Raw genomic sequence first — 21,854 nt, forward strand, 5'->3', positions numbered from 1 at the left:
TTAGGGGAGTGTTGGCTTTAGCTAGAGTAACTCTAGTCACTAATACAAAGTGTTGAAAAAGAAAAGTTCCAAACAAGTTTGTCTCTCTTCCATAGGCTTTCACACTCTGCACTTGGGACTTGGTGTTCGATGTCTCCCTCTTCACACTCTCTTACACTATATCGACAACGGAGTTCTGCATTTGACAGAAACGTGTGTTGGGAAACTGCTGAAAGGTACGGTGAGTTTCTGATGGGGAGCGATGTCCTTGCAGCCATTCAGACTCAGATATGGGGTATACTGCCCAGGGGACTCGGCTCTTCTGCCAGCCTGCTGTTACATTCGGGGTGTATCTGAGGGTGTTGCTTAGCTAAGAGGAGAAAGTTCAGGCTTGTACTGTATGATTGAGCACTACTGAAGTAGATGAAATACCTGTTTGGGGAGAATTTGAGCTTGCCGTTTTTCCATTTTGGACTTTTCTAAAAAGTGAATGCTAATGATCACTCTGGAATTGGGGTTAGGGGGGGAGGTTCTGTGATTATCTATGTAAATGTATACTTACACGTGAGGATGGCAATCTGCTCGCTGGTGTCAGCTCTTGTTTTAATTAAGTTTGGAACAAGGTGGTCTTAGTACTGGGATTAGCAAATAGGTAGAAACTCTGTGCCGGGAAGTAAAAATTCAAAATAAGCAAACAAAAACCTACCTGACCCAGCATCCCAGTATTTTTAGTAAATGAGTTTGAAACACCATGAATTCTAAATGTATCGTTACGTTACCTAAAGGTGGGAGTTAAAACCAGTTCTGTCTGAACTCGTGTAGTCATCAGGAGTAGATCCTGTGTTGGCTGTGCCTTTTCTTCTCAGCAGGAGCTGAGCAGCCTGTTTCCACAGAGGGGGCTTAGGGAGCTAGGATACATGCACTGGGAATGATCGAGGTCTGAGGCTTTGGAACAAAATGGGGAGTGGGACAAATTAGCAGTTGCAGGCACAGTTAGGATTGCACACATGTTAATCAACTTGTCTAGGTAAGAAGGAAGGGAGAACTGTAGCATGTTTCCTGAGCTACAGGAGTGCTGTGATAGGACTCTCCAGCAGTAATGCATTTCATCACAGCTGCAGCTGTGGTCTCTTGTATTGTACTGCTTGCTTCTCCTGTGTTCAAGAGAAAGGACACAATGTTTGTATTAATCTGTGCCTGCTTTTGGTAAGTTTAACATTAAAAATGTGGGCAGATCTACTTAGTCAAAAACATGCTTGAATTACTGTACAAATTATTACCTAAAATAGTGAAGTTATATACAAATATACAGAAAAACCTTTCTATAAGTGGAATCAATGTAAATAACTCTCCTACTAACCCTTGTGTAAAATTAAAAATTTCGTTTCATTATGGAGATACTACTTCAGAATGTCTTCAGTGGAAATTGAAAGTTTTAGTTGTGTGTTTGCTGCTGAAGGGATTGGTTTTCTTTTTCCTTTTGCTTGTAGATCTGGATGACACCGAGAAGAATGAAAAGCTGAAGTTCAGTATTGTGACGAGGCTTCCTGAGGTAACTCTGTTATTTCTTGGAATTTGGGAGTGGTACGGAATTCCTCCCTGTGCATAGGATCAAGCCAACAGAATACTTAGCTGCCATTCAAGCAGGACATAAAAATAACCCAAACCTCCAAAGTTTCTCCATCTGCTGCTCGTAACTTGTAGGGTACCCTGATAACCTAAATAATAGATCTGTCCGTAGCGTTTTGCAGTGACCCTGCAAGACTCAAATTGACAAGACGGGTGCTGTTCTGCTTAAAGAATGGGTGCTCATCTGCATAAAGCAATAAGAGTTTTATGGGGCTTAGAGAAGGCTTCTGGATATTTTTTTTTTTTTTAGTATCCACAAATGTTTTCTCATGTGTGTCCTCTTCATCTGTATTTGGTTTATTCATTTTATCAAATACATTTAAAAGTCGGTACAGTAAAAGCTGTAAAATCTGATCCCACCACAACCCCGCGGTTATGTAATTACAAGATGTCCCCCTCTGTGAAATCCCTCAGCCTCACCCATGCAGCATGTGACTTACTGGGCACATGCTGGAACTTGCTGTCTCTGCTGCTTCGAAAGTTACACCAGAAGAGGAGATTGCCGCCCTGTTTTCCCCTTTTGCTCTTAGTGCACAGCACGGTGCTTCTGAGGAAGTGCAACATTTGTGAGCAGAGAAAAACCAGGGATCCCCCTCTGGGGGATCCCCCTCCCTGTTTCTGTAGAACAGGCTTTTCTCAACATAAGCTGCTTATTGTTTGCTCATTATGGACTCTTACGTAGGGTTCAAATGGCCAGAAGTGCTGCTTCAGTTTTCCCCTAACAAGGGCTTCTTTATTTGGCAGCAGTTTTGAGAAGGGGTAGGGAAGGAGGACTCCACAACATGTGCTTTGTCCTCCCTCTTGTTTTGGGCCTGGGTTGGCGAGTTGAGGTCATATGGGAGCCTCTGAGCTGTCAGCCCCAGGCCTGGTGGGTGGGGGACACCATTGAACTGTGCTGAGTGCTGTAGGGAACATGTACTGCCCGCTACACACAGTAGGCTCAGTGCCTTATTGTGTCTATTTAGAGCTCTGGGAAAAAATGCAGAGAATAGTTTGTTTGCCCAAAAGGACACTTGGGGGTGACTCGGCCTATTTTGAGTTCAGGTTACGTTCACTAGATGACTTCAGAAGCAAGTATTTAAGCAACATTGAAACCCCTCAGAATTTCCTAAATGAATTCTTTCAGTGGTCTGTATTTCACTACAGTTGAAAGTGAGAGAGAAATGGATCTAGTCTGGGAGAACAGTGGGCAGAACCAATTTCGCAGTGTTCATATTTGCTTGCTTTTTGGTTAGGATCAGAAGATTTGGGACACTTCTATTTGAATGTCTTTTGCCTTTGGGAATGTGAATCAATTCTACCGTTTCCCAGGACAGTGCCCTAAATAATGGGATGCAAATTCTGTTGCCAGTATCTCCTTGTTGGCATTCTGCTTTTGTAAGCTTCCTTCCACTGAGCGAGAGAAGCCCTGTTCTGACCAGAGCATTACTAAATGGGGCGTCCTTGCTGTTCTTTGGGAGAAGAATGAGACTAAACCAGAGTCGTAGTAAAGGATAAACCGTCATTTTAAGCCTCAGCTGATATTAAAGTGCACGTGCAATGTGGGGCAGAGTTAATGGGACAGAATGAACGATACTTACTGAGTAGCTCAGTGGGCACTGAGTAGCCAGGATTTGAATTTTTCCCCACGTTCTGGGAGCGTATTGTAAGCTCTTCGCTACTGGCTCTGGAAGGGTGGCTCCGTGGGTAAAAACGATGACATCTTACCTTCTGTCATCAGTGTCTAAAAGCATATCAGTCTGTTGTACAGCCTGGATTTCTTGATTTTTTTTTTTTTCTTCCTTTTTCCCCCCTAAGTTTCCACAGTAATGTTTCATGTTTTAAATTTTTGGTTTTTGCTTACCAGGCTCTTGGTCAAAAGGTCCGTCAGTTCTGGAATCATCCAATAAATGCAAATTTCATTGCACGGAAATATGTGAAACTTCTGCTTGAGAAGCTAGGGAATAGGCAGGTAAGAGCACATAATCCCTTTTTTTTTTTTAATCTTTTTGCTCTGATAGTGTTGAGATTCCTGACCTTGCTGTCAACCATATCACACTGAAGGTAACGCTGAAACTTGCGTGAACTAATGCTGTGCAACTGTGTGAACTAATCTGAAACATTCTCCCTTACTTACAGTGTAGCAGGCCTATCTCTGAGAGACTCCCGGTCCCCGTAGAGTTTTTGCCACTTAACTACTTGACTAATATGCTGGCAGAGGTAGAGAATCAAGGTAATTTTAATTCTGTACTTTGGAAGACTGGTAAGTGTTACTCTTTGTGCTCTTTGCTCATACTCAGCTCTATCTTGACAATGCAGATATAGCCAGGTTGTAAAACTCCAGTGCTGTCTGAACATGCAGGTCTGGGGTTCTTTCTGCTGATGGCAATTGTCAGAGAGCTTGATCACTGTGTATCTTCTCATCCAAATCCTCTACGTGTTGAATCCAGTTGGCAAACTGGCACACAGTGGTAGGAGGTGTTGCCCTGTGCCCAGCTAGGAAGAAGGGCTCGTGCGTTACGTACGCATCGTGGTGGCTAAAGCACTGCTTTCAGCCAGTAAGCAGGGGCAGCCTCAGTCAGATCTTCCACCGCAGAAAAGAGCGTTCAGATCACTCAGGTGGAAGGTGCTCTGAAGTAACAGGCATCTCAAAGCTGTTCCATTTGGGGAAATAGGATTGATCGGTTAGGGCACTTCCTTCATACAAGGAAACCGGAGATCTCCAATGTAGAATTCATATGGAAATCCCTAGCAGCTTCCAGTCAAGGTCCAGCTTTCCTCTATCTGGGATATTATGTACTTGGATCTCACTAACAGGAGAGTTTCTGCCATGGGTGAGCATCCAGACAACTGCACTGAAAGCTGTAGCTGTTTTGTGTAAACAAAACCACAGTTCCACCTAATACTTACCTTCTGTTATTGTAGGCCAAGATATTTAACAGACCGTGGGACTGAATGCACAAGAACGCTTACAGTTCTACAAATACTAACTTTCTTATGGTGTTCTTCCAGGTGTGCATCCGTATGAAAAACAAGATCATGTTAATGTAAGGTTTGTGGAGGAAGCAGCACTGAAACACACTATGATGCTTTTGGGCCTCAAATATTCCTGATACGGCTTTCTTCAACAGCACATTAACTGCAGGACTCAGTTTTTCACACAAAAGTGCGCAACTCATCATGTTGATTTTTTAATTTACATGTCATGTCGCTTGCCAAACAATCTGCAGGTGTGGGTAGCCACCATTACTGACAGAAGCTACTCAAAGTAGCGTTTGGTCCAATGTATTAAGGCTGAAAGTGCTGACTTCTAGATCAATCCTAGAGAAACGCACCTGACACAAACCCAGTTTTCCAGTATGTCTGTGGCTTTCGGTCTGAAGTGGTCGAATAAGGGGAACTAGTGGGTATCAGAACATGCTGTGGAAATTGATGTTAAAATAGTTAACAGTAATAAGAAAGACAATGCTGAAAAAGGTAGTCCAGTTGTATAGTAGCAAGAAGTTGACCACTCTTTCTCATTCAGATTAATAAAAGCATTTCCTGGTGCAATTTTGTAAAATAGGTAAGGATAACAAATGAGAAATGAGTCTTTGTATATAGTGCATCCAGATGGTGTATTCATTCCTTGAGGTGGTCCTTCTGCCTCTGGAGTTGGATTCTAAAATATTTGTTTTTATAATTAGCACAGAATGTAATCTCCTCAAAGTGTGTGTGACGGGGTTTGTTGTTGTTTTTTAAGATGTGTATAATATATTGAATGCAATACAGGGCAAGAAAAAGAATCTTCAGAAATTTACCTTCACAGCAGCTTGGACAGAGTTTTATGTAATTCTTTCCTTCCAACTTCTAGTGTTACAGTTCAAACCTCAGCTTCAAAAAGAACTGATGGATGTTTTCTCTTTCAATTTTTTTTTATACATAACTGAACCAGGTTTGGGTTGTCTTTTTTGTTGTTTCGTTTTAGTTTTGAACTGCGACATTAATTTCAAGTACAAATAGTGGTTTGGTATGCAGAGAAAATCTTCAGTTCCCACGTGTAGGGTTTCTGCGTCTGCATTGGATTGAAAAACAACTGAATCAAAGCTTCAAACTACTGAACTACTGAAACACATTGACAATTCAATAGATCTTGGAGGTTTTCACTAACATCTGATACTCTGGGTAGTTTCCTCTTTACCATTCCCTACCAGTTGTATAAAAAGATTCAGTTCTCAAAGGGTTCAATGCACGCTTCTGTCTCAGCAAGTTTGTGGTCATTCCCTTGTCACGGCCATTACTGGAGGAAATATTACAGCTTTCTCAGTAACTGCATGGAGGGAAGGAATATTTTTCGCAATACAATTATTTTTTCTGACAATCCCAGACTGCAAAAAGCTCTGCTGGTGTGTTTGTGTAAGATGTGGGGACTTTGTTCATGTGATATTAATAACCAGAGAAGATTTTCTAGCCTTTTTTTTTAATGGAATGTGCTATAAGAAGTAATCAGATGCAATAAAATTTCACCTGGAAAAAAGTGTATTATGATAATTATTTTTCTTAATATTTAAAAATACTGCACTGCATTTGCATACCAGGCTCCTCCTAGCCATAAGGAAGGAACTTGTATCACTGACTGTTTAGCCATGCTTCTGCTGCTAAGTACTACTTTGTTTGCAGTATGGAATTTGGCTAAATGGACGTTCTGTCAATGTAGTATAAATGCTGTTGATTTGTGAGATTCAACCACTGGTAATGGCCTCTCCTGCTCCAGATGCTGTCTCGTCAGATTTCAATTGGCTTTACAATTGGTTTTCTGAAATGTCTCATATTTGAGCCAGGTTCGCTTGGCTTGAAAGGAGCCAGAGCACCGTAGGGCCGTGGCAATGGGAGGCTGTACTCATCGTTTGGGATGTAGGCAGTTGGGCGCTGTTCTGCTGTCGTGTGGACACAGCCAGGCACTGCAGCTTGATCCTCTTCTGCAGCCTGCTGGAAAAGAAACACGTTTTGCTCACATGCTTTAAAAATGCCATCAGTACTCTTCTGAGCTCAAATACAGATTGCCCAACAAGGAAATAGTGTTAGTATGACCCTTAGGAAACACAGGTGAGTGTTGTTTGTTGAAAAGAAGCATGATTTATTGACCATGTAGATGGGAGCTTGTCCTTTTAATAAATACTGTATAGTTTGAACATGTCATGCCTTTATTATTGAGAAGACGGGTTACATGAACATATAAAAAATTGTAGAAATATGCTGAAATTGCGAATATGCAAAATATGCAAAAATGCAGATGTAGGAATATGTAGAATATGTAGAAATATCTCAGGAACAAGATAGTAGTTCTGATGCTTCAAAACCCAGGCTGTATTTATGCTGACAGCAGCTGTTCTTGAGAACTGTTACTGCAGCAAGCTTTTGTCTGCAGCACTGAAAGGAAACTGAGTCATAGCAGGAGGAGAAGCATTAATGACAGAGGGTTCTTATTCTAAACCAGTTTTACTGCAGCAATTCTGCGTGACTTTGGGTTCTTTAAATGTATGCACTGAGTATTCCTCTCCCAGCTATGTGCTCCTTTCAGATTTCCTTGGAGTGATGGAATGAAGGATCCATATAGCAAAGCTCACTCCCTGCAGGAGTTCCCTCAATTACACACATTTCAGTTATCTATGACTTTTTCTTTTCTGGGAGCTTTCTGCTCAGGGCTTGGTGGTAGACTCAAAGAGATCTCAACTGCAGCCAGCAGGGTAGAATTGGAAGCACTATTTGATGTGCTACCCAATCTGATTTCTTGCTACTTCTGTTGTTCACTGCATCTGGAGGATGCTAAACTTAGTTCTGAACCTTGAGCCCTACCTTTTGTGGCTTTACATCAACTTAAAAGTGGTACTTCACTGATGGCTATCTTACCCATTGTCCCAAAATGTTGCATAAATCACTTCAGTAATGGAAGATCTTCCTTTGTGTGTCATGTATTATCTTCCTAAGGTTTCACACCACTTCTAAGTGGTGTGCCAGACTGTAGTTGTAATTACACAAATCCCCAGGGTGCTTCTTTTGTAGTTGCCCCTGTCCATACCATCATCCCCACCAGCCCCTGGATCTCTGGTTGTCAGCACACAGCTATGTGGGGAGTTAACACAGCTTTATCAGAAAGATGAGCTAGAGCAGTGAAAGAGGAGAAGCTGAAGACCTGACTCTAACAGAGGAAAAACTTACTCTAGCTCTGGCTTCAGCTGCTTCTTTATACAGCTTCTCATTACGTAAAATCTTCAACCATTCAATTTCTGTCTCCTTAGGAGGAGGAAGGCCTTGGTCTATCCTTGCTGAAACAGTCATCAAAAAATGTTCTTTGTCTCTCATTTCCTGCTGGAGTTTAATGGCAAGTGCTTGCTTCATGGATAACTCTGCAACAAGAGCCATCATCTTCTGGGTTCTGTCTTTAATCTTCTTCCGTAATTCACTTATCTGGAATAAGTGACAATTACATTTTAGGTCTTCCCTTTAGACACTTACTGGATGTGATGCTTCAGTAAGTACAAGGTATGTGAAGAAAGTCCAACTTGACAGTTTCCAAAAAAAACCCAGTTCTATACTTAAAAAATAATTTAATGAAACAGTATGTTTTTGTTTCCTATGTACACTCTGAACCACAGAAACCAGCAGCATAAAAAGTCCCATTTACTCCAATGTAAGTTAATGAGAAAGCGCGTTTGTAATTGTAATCTGCCCTTTCCAGCTGAGTGCCAAAATTTCCATTATCTCAAAGGCAGATAGAAAACCTAGATTCTGATTGAGCTTGTGCACAATTACCTTTTTCTTAAGAGGTGTAAGAAGCCTGATCCCTACAGGATAATTCAGTGATAACGTGGACACAGCTGTGCTGTGGGTTGTTAAGTTATCCTTAGCAGGGTGATGGACAGAAAAGGAACAAGATGGGAATCCTTGATTCGGACTGGAGGTGAGTTTAAATCCAAAACAAAACCAAACTCAGAATATTCTTCTTAAAGTGACTGATAGAGTATTGAGAGGGCCAGAGCAACTGAACGCTTGTCACACTGCCATTTTTACAGTATTTTTTTACAGTAATTTATTAGCCAGTGGCCGTAATGTCACAAAGACAAATATCACCCATGTTATTTCCCTTTCTGTAGAAAATGAAAGACTTGCTCTGAAGATGTGTTTTGATTTAAGCCCCTCCTAGTGCCAAACCTACCAACTAAGAAAAAAAAAGTCAACTTTGGCCTTGTTTTACATTAATTACCTCACTTTCTCATTGAGCTCTATTTTTCATTAAGGAGGTGGGGGTGAGAGGATTTTTGCTCTTCCCCAAATAATGCTACTGGCAACTAAAAGGAAATAGCTATAGATACGTAAAAGTAACTGCACTGAAAATTGTATTTCTTTCCTATGTTAGTTCTCCTTAAATAACAAAAACTGTGAGCCAGTTACCACATCTATCTTCTTCTGTGTTGGGGACAATATGGGACTTGCCTGGCTTTAACCTGTTTTTGTTTGCTGTTACTGTGTTTGTTATGGAAAGACCAGTAAGTAAACGTTCAAAAGGAGGATTCTTCCAAGTTTGCAAGCATTCAACCTGAGAAATAACTAATAGATGTTGCACCAAAATATATTTATGATGCAACGTTCTTTCTAAAAGGAACATTCCCCAATGCTGTTGCTAGGCCCACATTACTGTTGTTACCAAATGTCTAATTTTTTACGACTAACGCGTGATTTGCCTATTAATAATTCCAGCCACTAGTTTTGTAATTTGCAAGCAAGTCATCTGACCTTTGCCCAGTTATTTTGGTTCATGTAGGCCAGCAAGCAGAGCATGCAATCCCCTTCTTACCTTTGTCGCCAATAGCAGCGTGTCCTGCTGCCCGTCTGCTGCTGCGGCACGGATTCTGGCTGTTAGCCGGGAAACGTGGTCATAGAGAAAATCTGTCTCCAGCAGCCTCTCCTCTTTCTGTACCAGCTCTACCTCTAGCTGTAGCGAGAAGGAATACACACAACACGGGTAAATGGGAGGGGAAGGTGCAGCAGGAGGAGTTCTTGGGGTTGTCTGGAGAGAGTTGACAGCTCCTGAACTAATACCGGCCAACAGCCATGTTCGCCACCAGCCATTTTCCTGAGGTTTTCACCTTTTCTACCACATACCAGGGAAAAAATTAAGTTTGTTCTCCTCAGTTTTCTGCGTCTCCCAGATCTGGCTGGTCCCTTCTGGTGGACTGATGATTACACTGGCAATATTACTGCCTTACCATGCTTTGCCTGAGAGCAAGGGTTTTATTATTTTTATTTTTTATTTTTATTTTTTTTTTAAAGCATCAAAACCAGGCCTGCGGCCCTTTGCCTGGCCTGGTGCCATTTAGGGAACGAGCTATGTTGTGTCTCCTCATTGTAGTGAAACCAAAGCAGTAAAGCCAACCCCTGACAAGGGTGTTTGTTTTATCCTAAGTTGTACGTGCAGATTATAAGAGGTCAGTAGGGCTGCTTCCATGTCACAGCACCTGTGCTGTGGTGGGGCAGCTCAGAGCCAGTTGCGGAGGCTGGACAGCTTCATTCATCGGTTTGTTACCTTGCATTTACTGTCCTCTGCCCCCTTTTCCATGTCCTCCCTTAAGTGCATCCCAAGGGGCTGTGCTGAAGTGCCGATGATGTGAATCAACCAGCTAAGGGAGGGCGATTCTAAGCCGGGTGTGCTGCACAGAGCCTGTCGGCCTCTGCTGGAGGAAGTCAAAATGCCCCCCATCCATTTATCCTGGGAGTTCCTGCTAACCAGTCATAAATATATTAATTCCTCTTACAGAATGTTTATTTTAGACATAAACATTTGCTTTTTCTAAATAAGGTCAATCAAAGTGTGAGCAATTGTGAAGCAGATGATGCTACCTGTTCGATCTTCTTTAGCAGTTCGGGTGGTGATGGGTCCGTCCCTCCCAGGTCTCGCTTTCTGCCCTCAGTCGCAGGGTCAGCAAAGATTGCCTCCATCTGTTTGGTCCTGTCCTTGCACTGGGAATACTAGCAAACAAAAACCCACAGCAGTTCTTTGTGCAGCCCCGTTATTACTCTGTGACAAGAGGTGCAGGTCGCCGTGTGTCTGATTTCCTGCAGTTGCTGTGCGGTTTGCAAATGACACGGATGGGGCACACGGCTCAGCCACGCTCCCTGGCTGTGCCTGGTCTTGGAAGCAAGGCTCCAGCCTTGGGTGAGTGTTTGGGATGCAAAATGATGCTGGTCAGAATTGAAAGTTTCCCTACAAAACCAGAGGTGGAAGGTGGACGTACAGCATTCTCCTGACCTATCGCTAATGAATGGGGATTTATTTACCTCCTGAATGTCTTTGTAAAGTTAGAAAAAGGTGGTCCTGGGGGAAGCTGATACCTTCAGCTTCTTCTGGGTGGTCTGGATGAAAACTGTAGCTGGTTTGTCCCAAACCATGTCCTTCCTATGTCCTTCAGGCCATGCCAGGGCTGTGCTGAGAGCCACGCTCTGTGACTGCTGCCTGCGGGTGGGAGGGCAGCTCGGCTGCTTGGGGGGGTGCAGAGAGTTTTTGCTCTATCTAGAGGAGGGAGGAAAGCCCCACGGAAGGCTGTGGGCCCTCAAGGCCAGGCTGGATGTGGCTTTGGGCAACCTGGTCTGGTGGGAGGTGTCCCTGCCCATGGCAGGGGTTGGAACTGGGTGGCCTTTAAGGTTCCTTCCAACCCAAGCCATTCTGGGGTTCTGACTCTCACCGGTGCCTGCTTCCTTCTCCCTCTGGTCCCTGCCACCTCTGGCTGCTGCCCCACACGCAGCCCAGCCCAGCGGGTGCCACCAGGACATGTGGCAGCACCTGCTGGGCTGGCAGCCTGGGCATCCCGCCACCCTGCTGCCGAGCACTGAAGGTCTCGTGCCTGGAGGCTTCCAGGTTTTCTCTGCTCGAGTGCCTGCACAGATCCTGACGTGACTCGGTGGTAACACCGAGTGCTGGGAGCTGCTGTGACCCCAAAGCACAGGTGTTCCCTGACCCTTCTGACGTGAGAAGCTTCCAGAGAAAGCCGCTTCCCAGAATACACAGCTGGAAATCCAAGTTCCTCCCTGAAACTGCCTGGACTTTCAGGACTGACCATGGTTTTTGTGTGTGTCGATACACACCTGGCTGTCTGTCAGCGCGTTGTCACACCGCCTTGATCTATCGGCGCCGCCGGGACACGAGCCCCATGACTTGCTGTAAATGCTGACCTCCAGCTACAGGGGATGACACGGTCAAGGAAATAGTGGTCACTGGCTCTTAAATCTATGAAGGGTCACCAGAAATACGGAGTAAATGTTTAGCTGTTGCTACAGGGACGGGGCTGGTTCACTGAAGGGAACAATTTGTGTTTAACTGCGAAAGGAAAGCTGACGGGTAGTCGCATGTGGTGGTGGAGCAGCAGCAGGGCGCTTGTTCTAAACACTTCTGGCAAAGCAGCATCGTGCAGATCCTTCTTTTTATCTAAGAGCCAACAGTAAAAACCCTAAATAACTACAATTTCTTTTTCAAATCATGGTTTGGTTTAAAATGCATGCCATTCAGTATGCAACTAGTTTCAGGGGTACTGCAAGCTTTGCTCTTGCTTACTCTTTAATAAGCAACTAAAACCCAAGCCCAACAGTGCAGAGAATTACAAGCGGAAGAACGGGAGAACAGGACGAGCACAAACAACAGGATGCAGCAATGCTGCCAGGTGTTTTGTGGGACAAATCGCTCAGACTCAGCTGCAAACACCTTGCCTTAGGCAGCGGTACCCCTAACCAGAGCAGGGACAGCTCACCAAGTCACATTTTCCAGGACTGAATTGTTACTTTAGAGAAGACAGACTAGTGCAGAACAAACACTGTCCAAACCAGGAAAACACAAATCTGCAAGAGATTTCCTGTTAAATACTGGACTTTTCAATGTGATATGAATTGGGGTTGATTGGATGCAGGCTAACCCAAACGTATGGGAAGCAAAGCACATTTGGTGTTAACCGTGATATTATGTCTGCTTAAGTAATGCGACAGTAGGAATCTTTATTTTCTCCTAAGTTGTGGCATTTTCCTTGGACAGAACTTCGGCTAAGCTCTAAGAGATTCTAAACCTTAAAGCCCCCCAAAAGCCCACCCTTCTTTCTTGGAGTGCATTTGATACAGGGGATAGGAAAAGGCCCTACAAGAGAGGCTCGCTGTGCTTGACTGGAAACAGTCAAAACAGGAAGAATTGCTGAAGAACAAAGAGGCAAGAGGGAACACATACCAGGTAAAGGACTGCGCTGAGAAAGTGAAGGGGCTGGTGCTTCTTCTGGAAAGCTCAGAGAAGGCAGGTGAGGGAGTGAACATTGGCCAGCACAGTCATGCCAAACCAGTCCGATTTCCTACTATGAAAATTTAACGGGTATGTAGATGAGAAATGGCAGGTATCATGCAGCTTGGTTTCTACATAGCTTCAATATTGCTTCATATGATATTCTCATAAACAAGCTAAGGAAACAGGGTCTTGATGAAAATATAGGGAAAGTACTACATCAGTAGTATAAGGGTAAACTGAGAGAGACTGCAAAGGTTTTGGAGGGGATGATTCAAATCCCAAATGATCTGAAAAAAGGTTTGAACAAATGAAATTCTATCAAATGACACATGCAAGGTGCTGCATATAGGCAGGAAAAAATTATCTGTAGGAATACAGAATCCAGGTCAACTGATTAGATACCTTAAAAAAATGGCCTGGTTGTTAGGTATACTTGCAGAATGAACGTGAATCAAGATGTGCTGCTGCAAGAAAGACTACTGTCATACCTGGATACATAAGCAGAACTACAACCAGCCAGATGCCTAAATGAATCCTTTCAGTCTCAGCCATGGCTATTAGGCACTGCACTGCAAGGAAAAAAATAATAGTAAAATAGAAAAGGAAGACAGAAAAGAAGGATCTAAGCAACATTAGCTGTAAGGGCTGTTGGAAAGTAGTGGGGATGTGTAGCCTAACAAAAGGATGGGAGAGGAGCATGATTAACTTTATTCCAGAAATATGAAATGCTGCTGTAGGGAGGAAAAGAATGATCTGTTTGTCAAGTCCCTGGTGGATGGAAGAAAAAAAATCAATAGGCTTACATTGCAGCAAGAAAGGATCAGGCTAAAGGTTAAGAAAATCTTTCATCTGTTAAGGATGCACTGGGACAGCTTGCCTGGGGAACTGGAGTTTCCACCAGCAGAGGTTTGAAAGACCAGCTCAGCTTTCTCAGGAACAGCAGAAAACCCCATGCAGGAGCAGAAGCAGGATTGCCTCGATAAACCTTTCCCGTTTCCACTAGCCCTGGTTTCCTGCGATCAATGATGCGGTCTGTAGATTTTTGTGAGGCGCTATTAAAGCCTGGATAAATTTTTATGCCAAATGCCTCTATGAGATTGTCAGTACATTAGCTTAGCTCTGAGGCATGAAGGTGCCACCTACAGCACCCTGCCAGCTCAGTGGGTCTGTTCATTGGACTAATTAATGACTAGTGCCAAGTATTTTTCATTGATGCGTGAAGGCAGACTGGTTTTCATGGGTTATTTCAGCCAGCAGGAACAGTCCCTTCATGTGCAGTCAAAGTTAAAAGGTTACACAGTTTTAGGCCCATGGAAAACCACCTTAGAATCGCACCAGGTACTCTTTGTGTCAGATAAAGTACTTTGAAATATTTCTAACACTTTAGTTTGATAGTAACAGAAATACCTGTTCGCATTATTAGCACTGGCTTAGAACAGCTCCGGTACTTTATTAGATAAAATCTATTCATCAGCATTGCTTTCTTTTGTGGAAATGTGCAGCCTTTGGTGGAAAGTGTAAGAGTGGAACATCCATGAGCTCGATGATTAAGCAGCTCATGTGGAATATGGGAGACCCAGATGAAATTTTTGTTCTAGACTCACACAGCACGTTGGCACATTGTAACAGAACAGATTGCGAGCTGGATTTCAACGTGGGGCCAAAGCTGTAATCAGGATAGAGATTAGTGAGCTGAATTTTTCAGCCAACACCAGAATTCAGATTTGGGCTTATGGTTTTTATTTGAATCATGGAGATAAAGCCAAGTGGTTTGAAACCATTTCTCACTAGATGTAATGGCTATTGCCAGCAGGAGGAACAGTACTAACGCTAGAATGGCTGAGCACAAGGAGATGGCTGTGTTCGTGGCCACTTCGAACCATGGAGTACGGCTTCAGTAACCACAGTATTTAGTTACATTAAAAAAAGCTGAGAACTGATTGTTTGATTTGTCAGTGAACAACAATCACAACTGTGATTAATCTTTGACTTGGGAACATTTACTGAGACTACTCTGTGCCTCCCAACACTATTTTCCTACTTTTTAATTTTACACTCTTATTGCATAAAGGCATAAAGAGCCTGTATCAGCAGCTTCTCTTTAACTGTGACTTCACACGAACCACCATCACAAAGAAGAAAGTTTCAGGAATGCAGAACACAAATCAAAGCTTCGTTACTGACTCTCAGTTCACAGAAACTATCTGCCTGTCGTTACTGCATTTGCCTCTGTGACTCTCAGTCTCATTCTAAGTCTTACCTTTAAGCATCACTTATTTTCTTCAGTCTATCACTTTTTTTTTGTACTCTCTCCATCATTGAAATCTGTAATTGCACTGTACAGTTCTTTGGGGTATGACTTGTGTAAGGTATTATATAGAATTGTATTCTTTTAGCAGAGCACATAATTTCTTTAAAAGACCAAAAGTAACAGAATAGTGCAAGCACTATTTAACAGTGAGTCACAGCTCCCATCGAGCAATTACAGAAGGCAATGGTACACCATAATTTACGATTTTGTGCAGGCACTAACTGAGTATGTATGGAAAAAATTACCATCTGCAGATAAGGTCAAAAGTAAATGGGCCATTTCAGAAAGCAAGGAAAGAATGTCTAGAACAATGACAAACACTGCAGTTTGTTAATTGTTTAATGTCATGTTGTAACTAGAACTAAAACTTACACTGTTTTTGTGTAGAAGAAAATGTATGTGGCATCATTGTGGGCAGAAAGTTTCCAGAGCAGGCTCACAGTCAAGTGTGAATTGAGTTATTATTTCAGGAATTTGAAGACCTAAGTATATCCCCATCCTTCCACCTACCGCATCAATACAGTTTTAACAAATTTTATCTCCATTCCCATTTTTTCCCCATGACTACTAGTCTCCATTTTAGTCATGTTGACATTTACAGCTATGGGGAGGACCAGCTGAGATTCCACAGCCAGGAAGTGTTTGGTATGTGTAAGGCAAAGTGTCAGAGTCATAAGCTAGAAACTCACAAATTTGATGTTAAAAACATGCACCAGTGCTTTGTTTTAAAATATAGAATAACTCAAACAAACAATCAAATGAACAAATAGAAAGGTAAAGGTTTCTTTCCCACCAACCTGTATCTGAAGTACCACCAAATCCGCATCCAGGGCTTTCTTCCTTGGTATTGCTTTAAACCAAAATTTAATCTGTCTCTTCTTCTCAGCTACCTTCATCTTCAGAAAACTGATCTTTTCATCCATAGCTTGCATCTCAATATCTCCATTTCTGCACAACATCTCTTGCATATTTATTTTTTCATATAAAATGCATACCTCTTCTTCTCGACTTTTGAGCAGAAGACCACTGCAATAAGCCCAAAATGAAAAGGTAAGACTTAAAAATTTTTGGCTCCTATTCAATGTATTCCATTCGAGAACATAACTGGCAAGCTTGAAAGATTATAGTAATAACCTAGGAAAATGTACCAAATTTTCACAAATACTATTTTAATATAATTACGACACTTTAAATAGATAAAATTATTACAATGTGAAAACTAGAGAACACACAATTGCAAAGGTTACCCTGGTGTTTCATACAATTCTTGAAGCTCTTCTGGCTTCCGTCAGCATTCCTTTTAAAGTGGATTAACAGGATCAGAGACTTCTACAACTGTATTTTTATACGAGAGATGTACAAACAGAGCAGGAGGCTACAGGCCCTCCAGGCATTCACTAGATAAGCCATGGTATTGTTCTGTAACAATTCTGATGAACAATTGTCTTTATCTATGGAGAAACAACAAACACCTGTAAAATGCACAGCAGCACTGGCACTGCAGTGAGGTGGGCTGTTTATGAAGCACTGGAGTAAGGCAGCCTTGTAGTATTCCTCATTAGACTTGCGCATAAGTTGAAAAATATTGTTGATTGATGAATTTCAAAATTACACATTTTATTACATCAAATTTACACGTATACCTCTCATTTTTTTGCTGAATAGCCCTTTCGTATTTTTTGCGTAGCTGCACAATTTCCTCTTCAATGCGGGAGATAATATTGGTAAGTCTGTCAAGATCCAGAAGCTGTTGCTTTTTCTTTTCTTTCATCTCATCCATAACTCTTTCAAGCTTGGAGTAATCAGTTTTGAGACTGTCTTTAATTGCTACATTACTTGTATTCTTCAGATGTTGTCTTTGCAGTATTCTTTAACATAACAGAAAAGCAGGAAAGTTTTTAGTCCTTTTAAATTGAAAGTAATTTCAGCTATTAAAAGCAGAGCTTAAACTAATTCCTAAAATACACAAAGGGTCTTCTATGTCACTCTGCTTGGCAGACACACTACAAGAGATAGAAAGTCTCTCTGAGAACAGCTTCTCTGTATGAGTTCGTTCCAGCTTGAACAGATCTGGATTACAGCCCAGCTAAGTGCTCGAAATGGAGCCCTGCACTACAGCTCTTTCCTTCTTTACTGGGTAGCCCAAGGGGCCATAAGGAATAAATTTCAAGAGTAGAAGTATAAACTATGATGCAAATTCTTTGTGTGTAGAAAACCTGTCCTTCTCTCCATTTTAAGAGCAATATTTAAATAAGGTCTCCGAGTTTATTGCACACTGCAACACAAGAAAGAACATTATCAATCTCCATTTCTGAGAAATGAGAAACAAAACAATCACATCAGATCAGTGACAAGCTCCTATTACAGATCCTTAAAAACGAAGAAAGGAACACATTATTTCAAGAGACCCTGCTAGCGTTTGCATGATGGTCCCCTGCTCAACAGAGAGCTTCTTGTTGCCACGTGGGTCATTTATTTGCTAACAACAAGGAACTTGGAATTTCTGCATTTAATCTGTGGTAAGAATCACTTCTTGAGCAAGATACTACTTTAGCTACACTGGGAAGATATTAATGTCAAAGTATGAAAGAGGTAGTGAAAGAAGAAGCATTGTCCCCTGTTAAAATACAGAACTGCAAATGAAATATCCCGCTTCCCATCCTGGGTTCCAGCATTAAGCTGCTGAATTACTCCATGCAAAGCTGTGAGCTTCTTTCTGGTTCATTTTGCCTGTGTGTATAACACTTTCCAGGTCCAGAGGGTATTACTGTATTGAATTAAACCTTTGTAAAGCAAGTTTGAGAGTGAAAGAATGGCAGTATTGCAGAAATGCAATGTATTATTAAATAATTTATGAAGAGAATTTATTTCAACGAAATTACTTAAATCAATGAAGTGCCACTTCTTTTCCCTCTTCCTCCAGCATGACTTGGAAATCAAGTTACATGCAGATTCAAAATATATTTTGAGTGAATGTATCCTGAATACGTTCTTATGTCTGGTTGTGCAATTTTTTGTTGGCACCAGAAAACAAAGTTTGGGCAAAACAATTTATTTGTAAACTCAGTTTTGGCTGTGCTGCTTTGCATACACAATTAACTCTTTGCTAGCTTCCTGCTTTCCCAGCTTCCAATTTCAGAGACATTTTCATTCCATCTGTACAGCACCAAGCAGAACATCATCACTAGGATGACAAAAAGACTGCAAAAAGGCATCTCCACTAAACAGTGATCCTGATATAGAATCACACCCCAGCTGTTGCTCCTCTCCCTGTGCTATCAATGCAAACTTTCATTTTGATTAGGATTGTCTGGAAGTCGAAACCATGTTTTGTATGATCTGAGATGTTATCCTTATAGACTTCAGTTTGAATTTGAACCAAGAAACCTAGTTCTAGTTTAATAATTAGGCAGTGATGTTACTAGCTTGTGACTCCCATGCAGCAGCCTGCTGTGGAATTGCTTATGTTTTGGACCTCATTTTTGCCCAGGGATGAGCAAGTAAGAGTACAACAGTGTTGTTCTTATTCAGATGTCAGAGGCTTGCGAACTGTGATACAAAGAAGTGCAGTGACAGTTTCTCCCTTCAAAGGTTAGGAAAGTGAGACAGATGCCAGACAAACTTCAAAAATGCTTCCCTACCATGCCCAGCCTAATTGTGAATTGTTAGGGTGATATGAAATTGGAGCAGATTATGTAAGGGTGTTGCAACATTTTTGTTTTTGTTAAAAATCAGGCTATCAGCTGTCAAGGAAGAAATAGGTGTAGTTGAAGTTAAATTGGATCATCCCTTAGGATTTTCTGTAATTCTTTCCTATTTTTATAATTGTGATCTATAGCTTAGTTAAAACTCACCTTTCTTTGGTTATAACAGTATTCCTTAAAGTTTCTATTTCATTTCCTATCAATTTTACCCGGTTTCTAATTTCAGTTGCTTTCTGCTGAGCTGTATGCACCAAATTTATACATTTATTCCTTTCATTTTGGATTACATCATATATTTTAGCAAATCCTTGGAGCCTGAAGAAAAGATAAGTGTAAAAGAATTAATTATTGTAAGTTAATGCACACATTATCTCAATAAAAAATGCCTTAAAATGCATTATTTTATTAAATGTATCATTATTTTCTTACTGTTTTTGGATTTTTCTTTTCCTCTTTTTATACACTTCTATTTCAAGATCCTTTCTTTTTATTTCTTTAAGACTATTTTGGAGTTGTATCTGAAATATAAAATAGAATTCAGTAAGCACTTTAGAATTTTCTAATCTAAAAATCTAAAAACTTTCGATTTTTCAAAGAAATATCTTCAAAGAAGTGACTCAGATGGCTACTCCTCTTAGATGAGGAAAAGACAGTGAGGTAGAAATGTTCCAAAAACTTGTTCTAATTATAATGAAATACTTCTAATGTAACATTAAAGAATACAGTCTTTCTATGTATACTAATCTTACAATGACTGTTCTTAATGTAGATGATTTATTTGATGCTGCATCTTAAAATGATTGGTCCCCTGCTATCTGGAGATCTATCCTTTCTGTTAATCAGCCTCTCCATCACAATATAATTATCTGGCATCTGCACCACTGAAATTGTACCTTGAATTTCCGGTGCACTTTTTCAAATAAAATTCCTTTTTCACTTTTTTTTTTTTTTTTTTTCCCTGCCTTTTAAACAACTACTGATGATCAAGTAGAATGACACACTTACATTTTGTTAGGGCTCTTGTCTTTTGATTTCAGTTCTGTTCAGTCCTTAATAGCCTGGGTCATTAACCTTTAGTGGACAGGCCTTCCCTCACCTCCCACTGTTATCAGCAGGATGATATTGGCATTAGGAAAAGCTGGTGGATCTTGGGTTGCAATTCTGGGCAGGTGTGTTAATAAATTTATATTGTTTATGATTTTACCTGTTTATGGACTTATTTTTAACAAATGTGTAAAGCCTGACATGAGCCTTTGACTCTATTTCTATAGACAGTCAAATATTCCCAAAGTGCTAAAGGGATAGCTTATCTGATTTATTTTAATACAGACATACATTGTGAAAGTGTAACCAGTTTGTTCCTGGTAGTTAGTGCAGACTGCAAAATCATAGGGCACGGATGATACTATAATGCCAGCAAACCCAGTGACTATTCAGAAGAAAAAGTTTTCTTTCCCTCTTCCTTCAAATTAATAGAATGACTTAAACCTTGAAGTGTATCAGGAAAATAAAAATTGTTACCTGTCCTTGGAATAAGTAGCAGGTCTATTATCTTCTAATATCCATATATTTGCACAATAAAACACATGGTTCTTGTACTTCTGAGAATCTCAGCTGAGGCTATCTGCTTTTCTGCCTCTTTCTTTCAGAATTATTTTATTCTTTAGAAATAAAACCTCCTTTTAAACACCTTGTTTCAGTTGTGTTGTGATATTGCAATACACTATTGCACTGCACCATGAATTGCCACTAAAACAAGAGAACTGAGAGCTTCCTGTGTGGTGGTGGAACTTTGAAGAGGGAAATGAGAGTCTGTAAGGTTCCCCTCACCAGTAATTTAATTTCTCCTTATACCAGCTTTTATTTTAGAATAGTCTTCCAATTATATGAGATATATTTTTTTACCTGGGCTTTCTGAACCTCCCTACATTTTTTCTCCCTCTGTTCAACGTTGAGCCACGTCAGATGTGCAAGTCTGGATAACTCATTTCTGTATTTTTCCAGCTCTTTGAAAAGCCGTCTCTCTTCAGCGATACATTTGTCTAACGTGCGGGCATCCATATCTGATATCATTTCCTGAAGAAAAGCAAATTCAGTTCCTTATGCATTGATGCATCAGTGTTGACAAACCTGAAGTATGAAACACTTTGGGTTTATCTGCAAAGCACACATATATGACACACACAGAATACATGGATTTAAATATAAATATATAATAAAACTGCCTTAAAGATACCAGCTGGAGTGCCATGTATAATCCCTTAGCAACAAGTTAAAATATTTTATCACCTAGGAAGTTTCTCTTCCTCAATCTAGCAGGTCTTTCAGCTATTAAATAGAAAAGTAACAAAACTGGAGTATGCAGCAATCTTCACTACAAAAGGTTTAGAAAGCAAGTTGTACATGAGGAATCTCAAAGAGCTTTATCTCTTAAATCAAGATGAGAGGATAACTGGATCAGAGTCTGTTGTAGCCATAAAGTGAACAGAAGTCTGATAACAGACTTCCCAAATTAGAGGTCAAACATAAAAAAATCCAGTGACTGAAAGCTAAAAGCTAAGTGACTGAAAAAATCCAGTGACTGAAAGCTAAAGCTAGACAAACTCAGATGATAAAAAACACACATTTTTAACACAGATTAACCATCAAACCAATTTAGCAGGAACTGTGGTTGTCGCTCCCACACTGGCATTTTAAAATCAAGATTTAGATTTTTTCTAAGTTTTCACTGTAGTTCAAAGAAGAGTTAATTCGGGGAACTTCTCTGATCTGTATTGTGCTGTTGGTCGGGTTAAATGATCAGAACAGTTATTTATGTAATCTTTGAATCCTCTATACTTACATCCCTCTATAATCTTTAAATAAGCCTATTTCCAGGCTTCACCGACTATATAAAGATCATTACTGACTACTGTGGTCCATTAAAAACATATCCCATACACAAATAGTGATATGGAAA

The 21,854-nt window shown here is 40.9% G+C and overlaps 2 protein-coding genes across 5 annotated transcripts in view; one reads left to right on the top strand and one right to left on the bottom strand.

The window, feature by feature from the left end:
- The window catches only part of GSAP (gamma-secretase activating protein), a 47,953-nt gene extending 41,852 nt beyond the window's left edge, over positions 1-6,101 (top strand). For both annotated transcript variants that reach the window (XM_035322568.1, XM_035322560.1), the window contains exons 27-31: positions 96-215; positions 1,470-1,531; positions 3,455-3,559; positions 3,727-3,820; positions 4,600-6,101. In XM_035322568.1, coding sequence (XP_035178459.1) covers positions 96-215; positions 1,470-1,531; positions 3,455-3,559; positions 3,727-3,820; positions 4,600-4,700 — 482 coding nt within the window. In that variant the 3' untranslated portion in view covers positions 4,701-6,101. The remainder of the gene's footprint in view (positions 1-95; positions 216-1,469; positions 1,532-3,454; positions 3,560-3,726; positions 3,821-4,599) is intronic.
- Positions 6,050-21,854, bottom strand: part of CCDC146 (coiled-coil domain containing 146) — a 77,439-nt gene continuing 61,634 nt past the window's right edge. For all 3 annotated transcript variants that reach the window (XM_035322541.1, XM_035322549.1, XM_035322532.1), the window contains 9 exons: positions 20,801-20,971; positions 19,325-19,413; positions 19,046-19,210; positions 16,835-17,059; positions 15,989-16,217; positions 10,465-10,593; positions 9,422-9,559; positions 7,786-8,034; positions 6,050-6,555 (listed from right to left, as the gene is read on the bottom strand). In XM_035322541.1, the coding sequence (XP_035178432.1) occupies positions 6,352-6,555; positions 7,786-8,034; positions 9,422-9,559; positions 10,465-10,593; positions 15,989-16,217; positions 16,835-17,059; positions 19,046-19,210; positions 19,325-19,413; positions 20,801-20,971 (1,599 nt within the window). In that variant the 3' untranslated portion in view covers positions 6,050-6,351. The remainder of the gene's footprint in view (positions 6,556-7,785; positions 8,035-9,421; positions 9,560-10,464; positions 10,594-15,988; positions 16,218-16,834; positions 17,060-19,045; positions 19,211-19,324; positions 19,414-20,800; positions 20,972-21,854) is intronic.

Source organism: Oxyura jamaicensis, chromosome 1 (assembly GCF_011077185.1).
Source record: "Oxyura jamaicensis isolate SHBP4307 breed ruddy duck chromosome 1, BPBGC_Ojam_1.0, whole genome shotgun sequence".
Lineage (NCBI taxonomy): Eukaryota > Metazoa > Chordata > Aves > Anseriformes > Anatidae > Oxyura > Oxyura jamaicensis.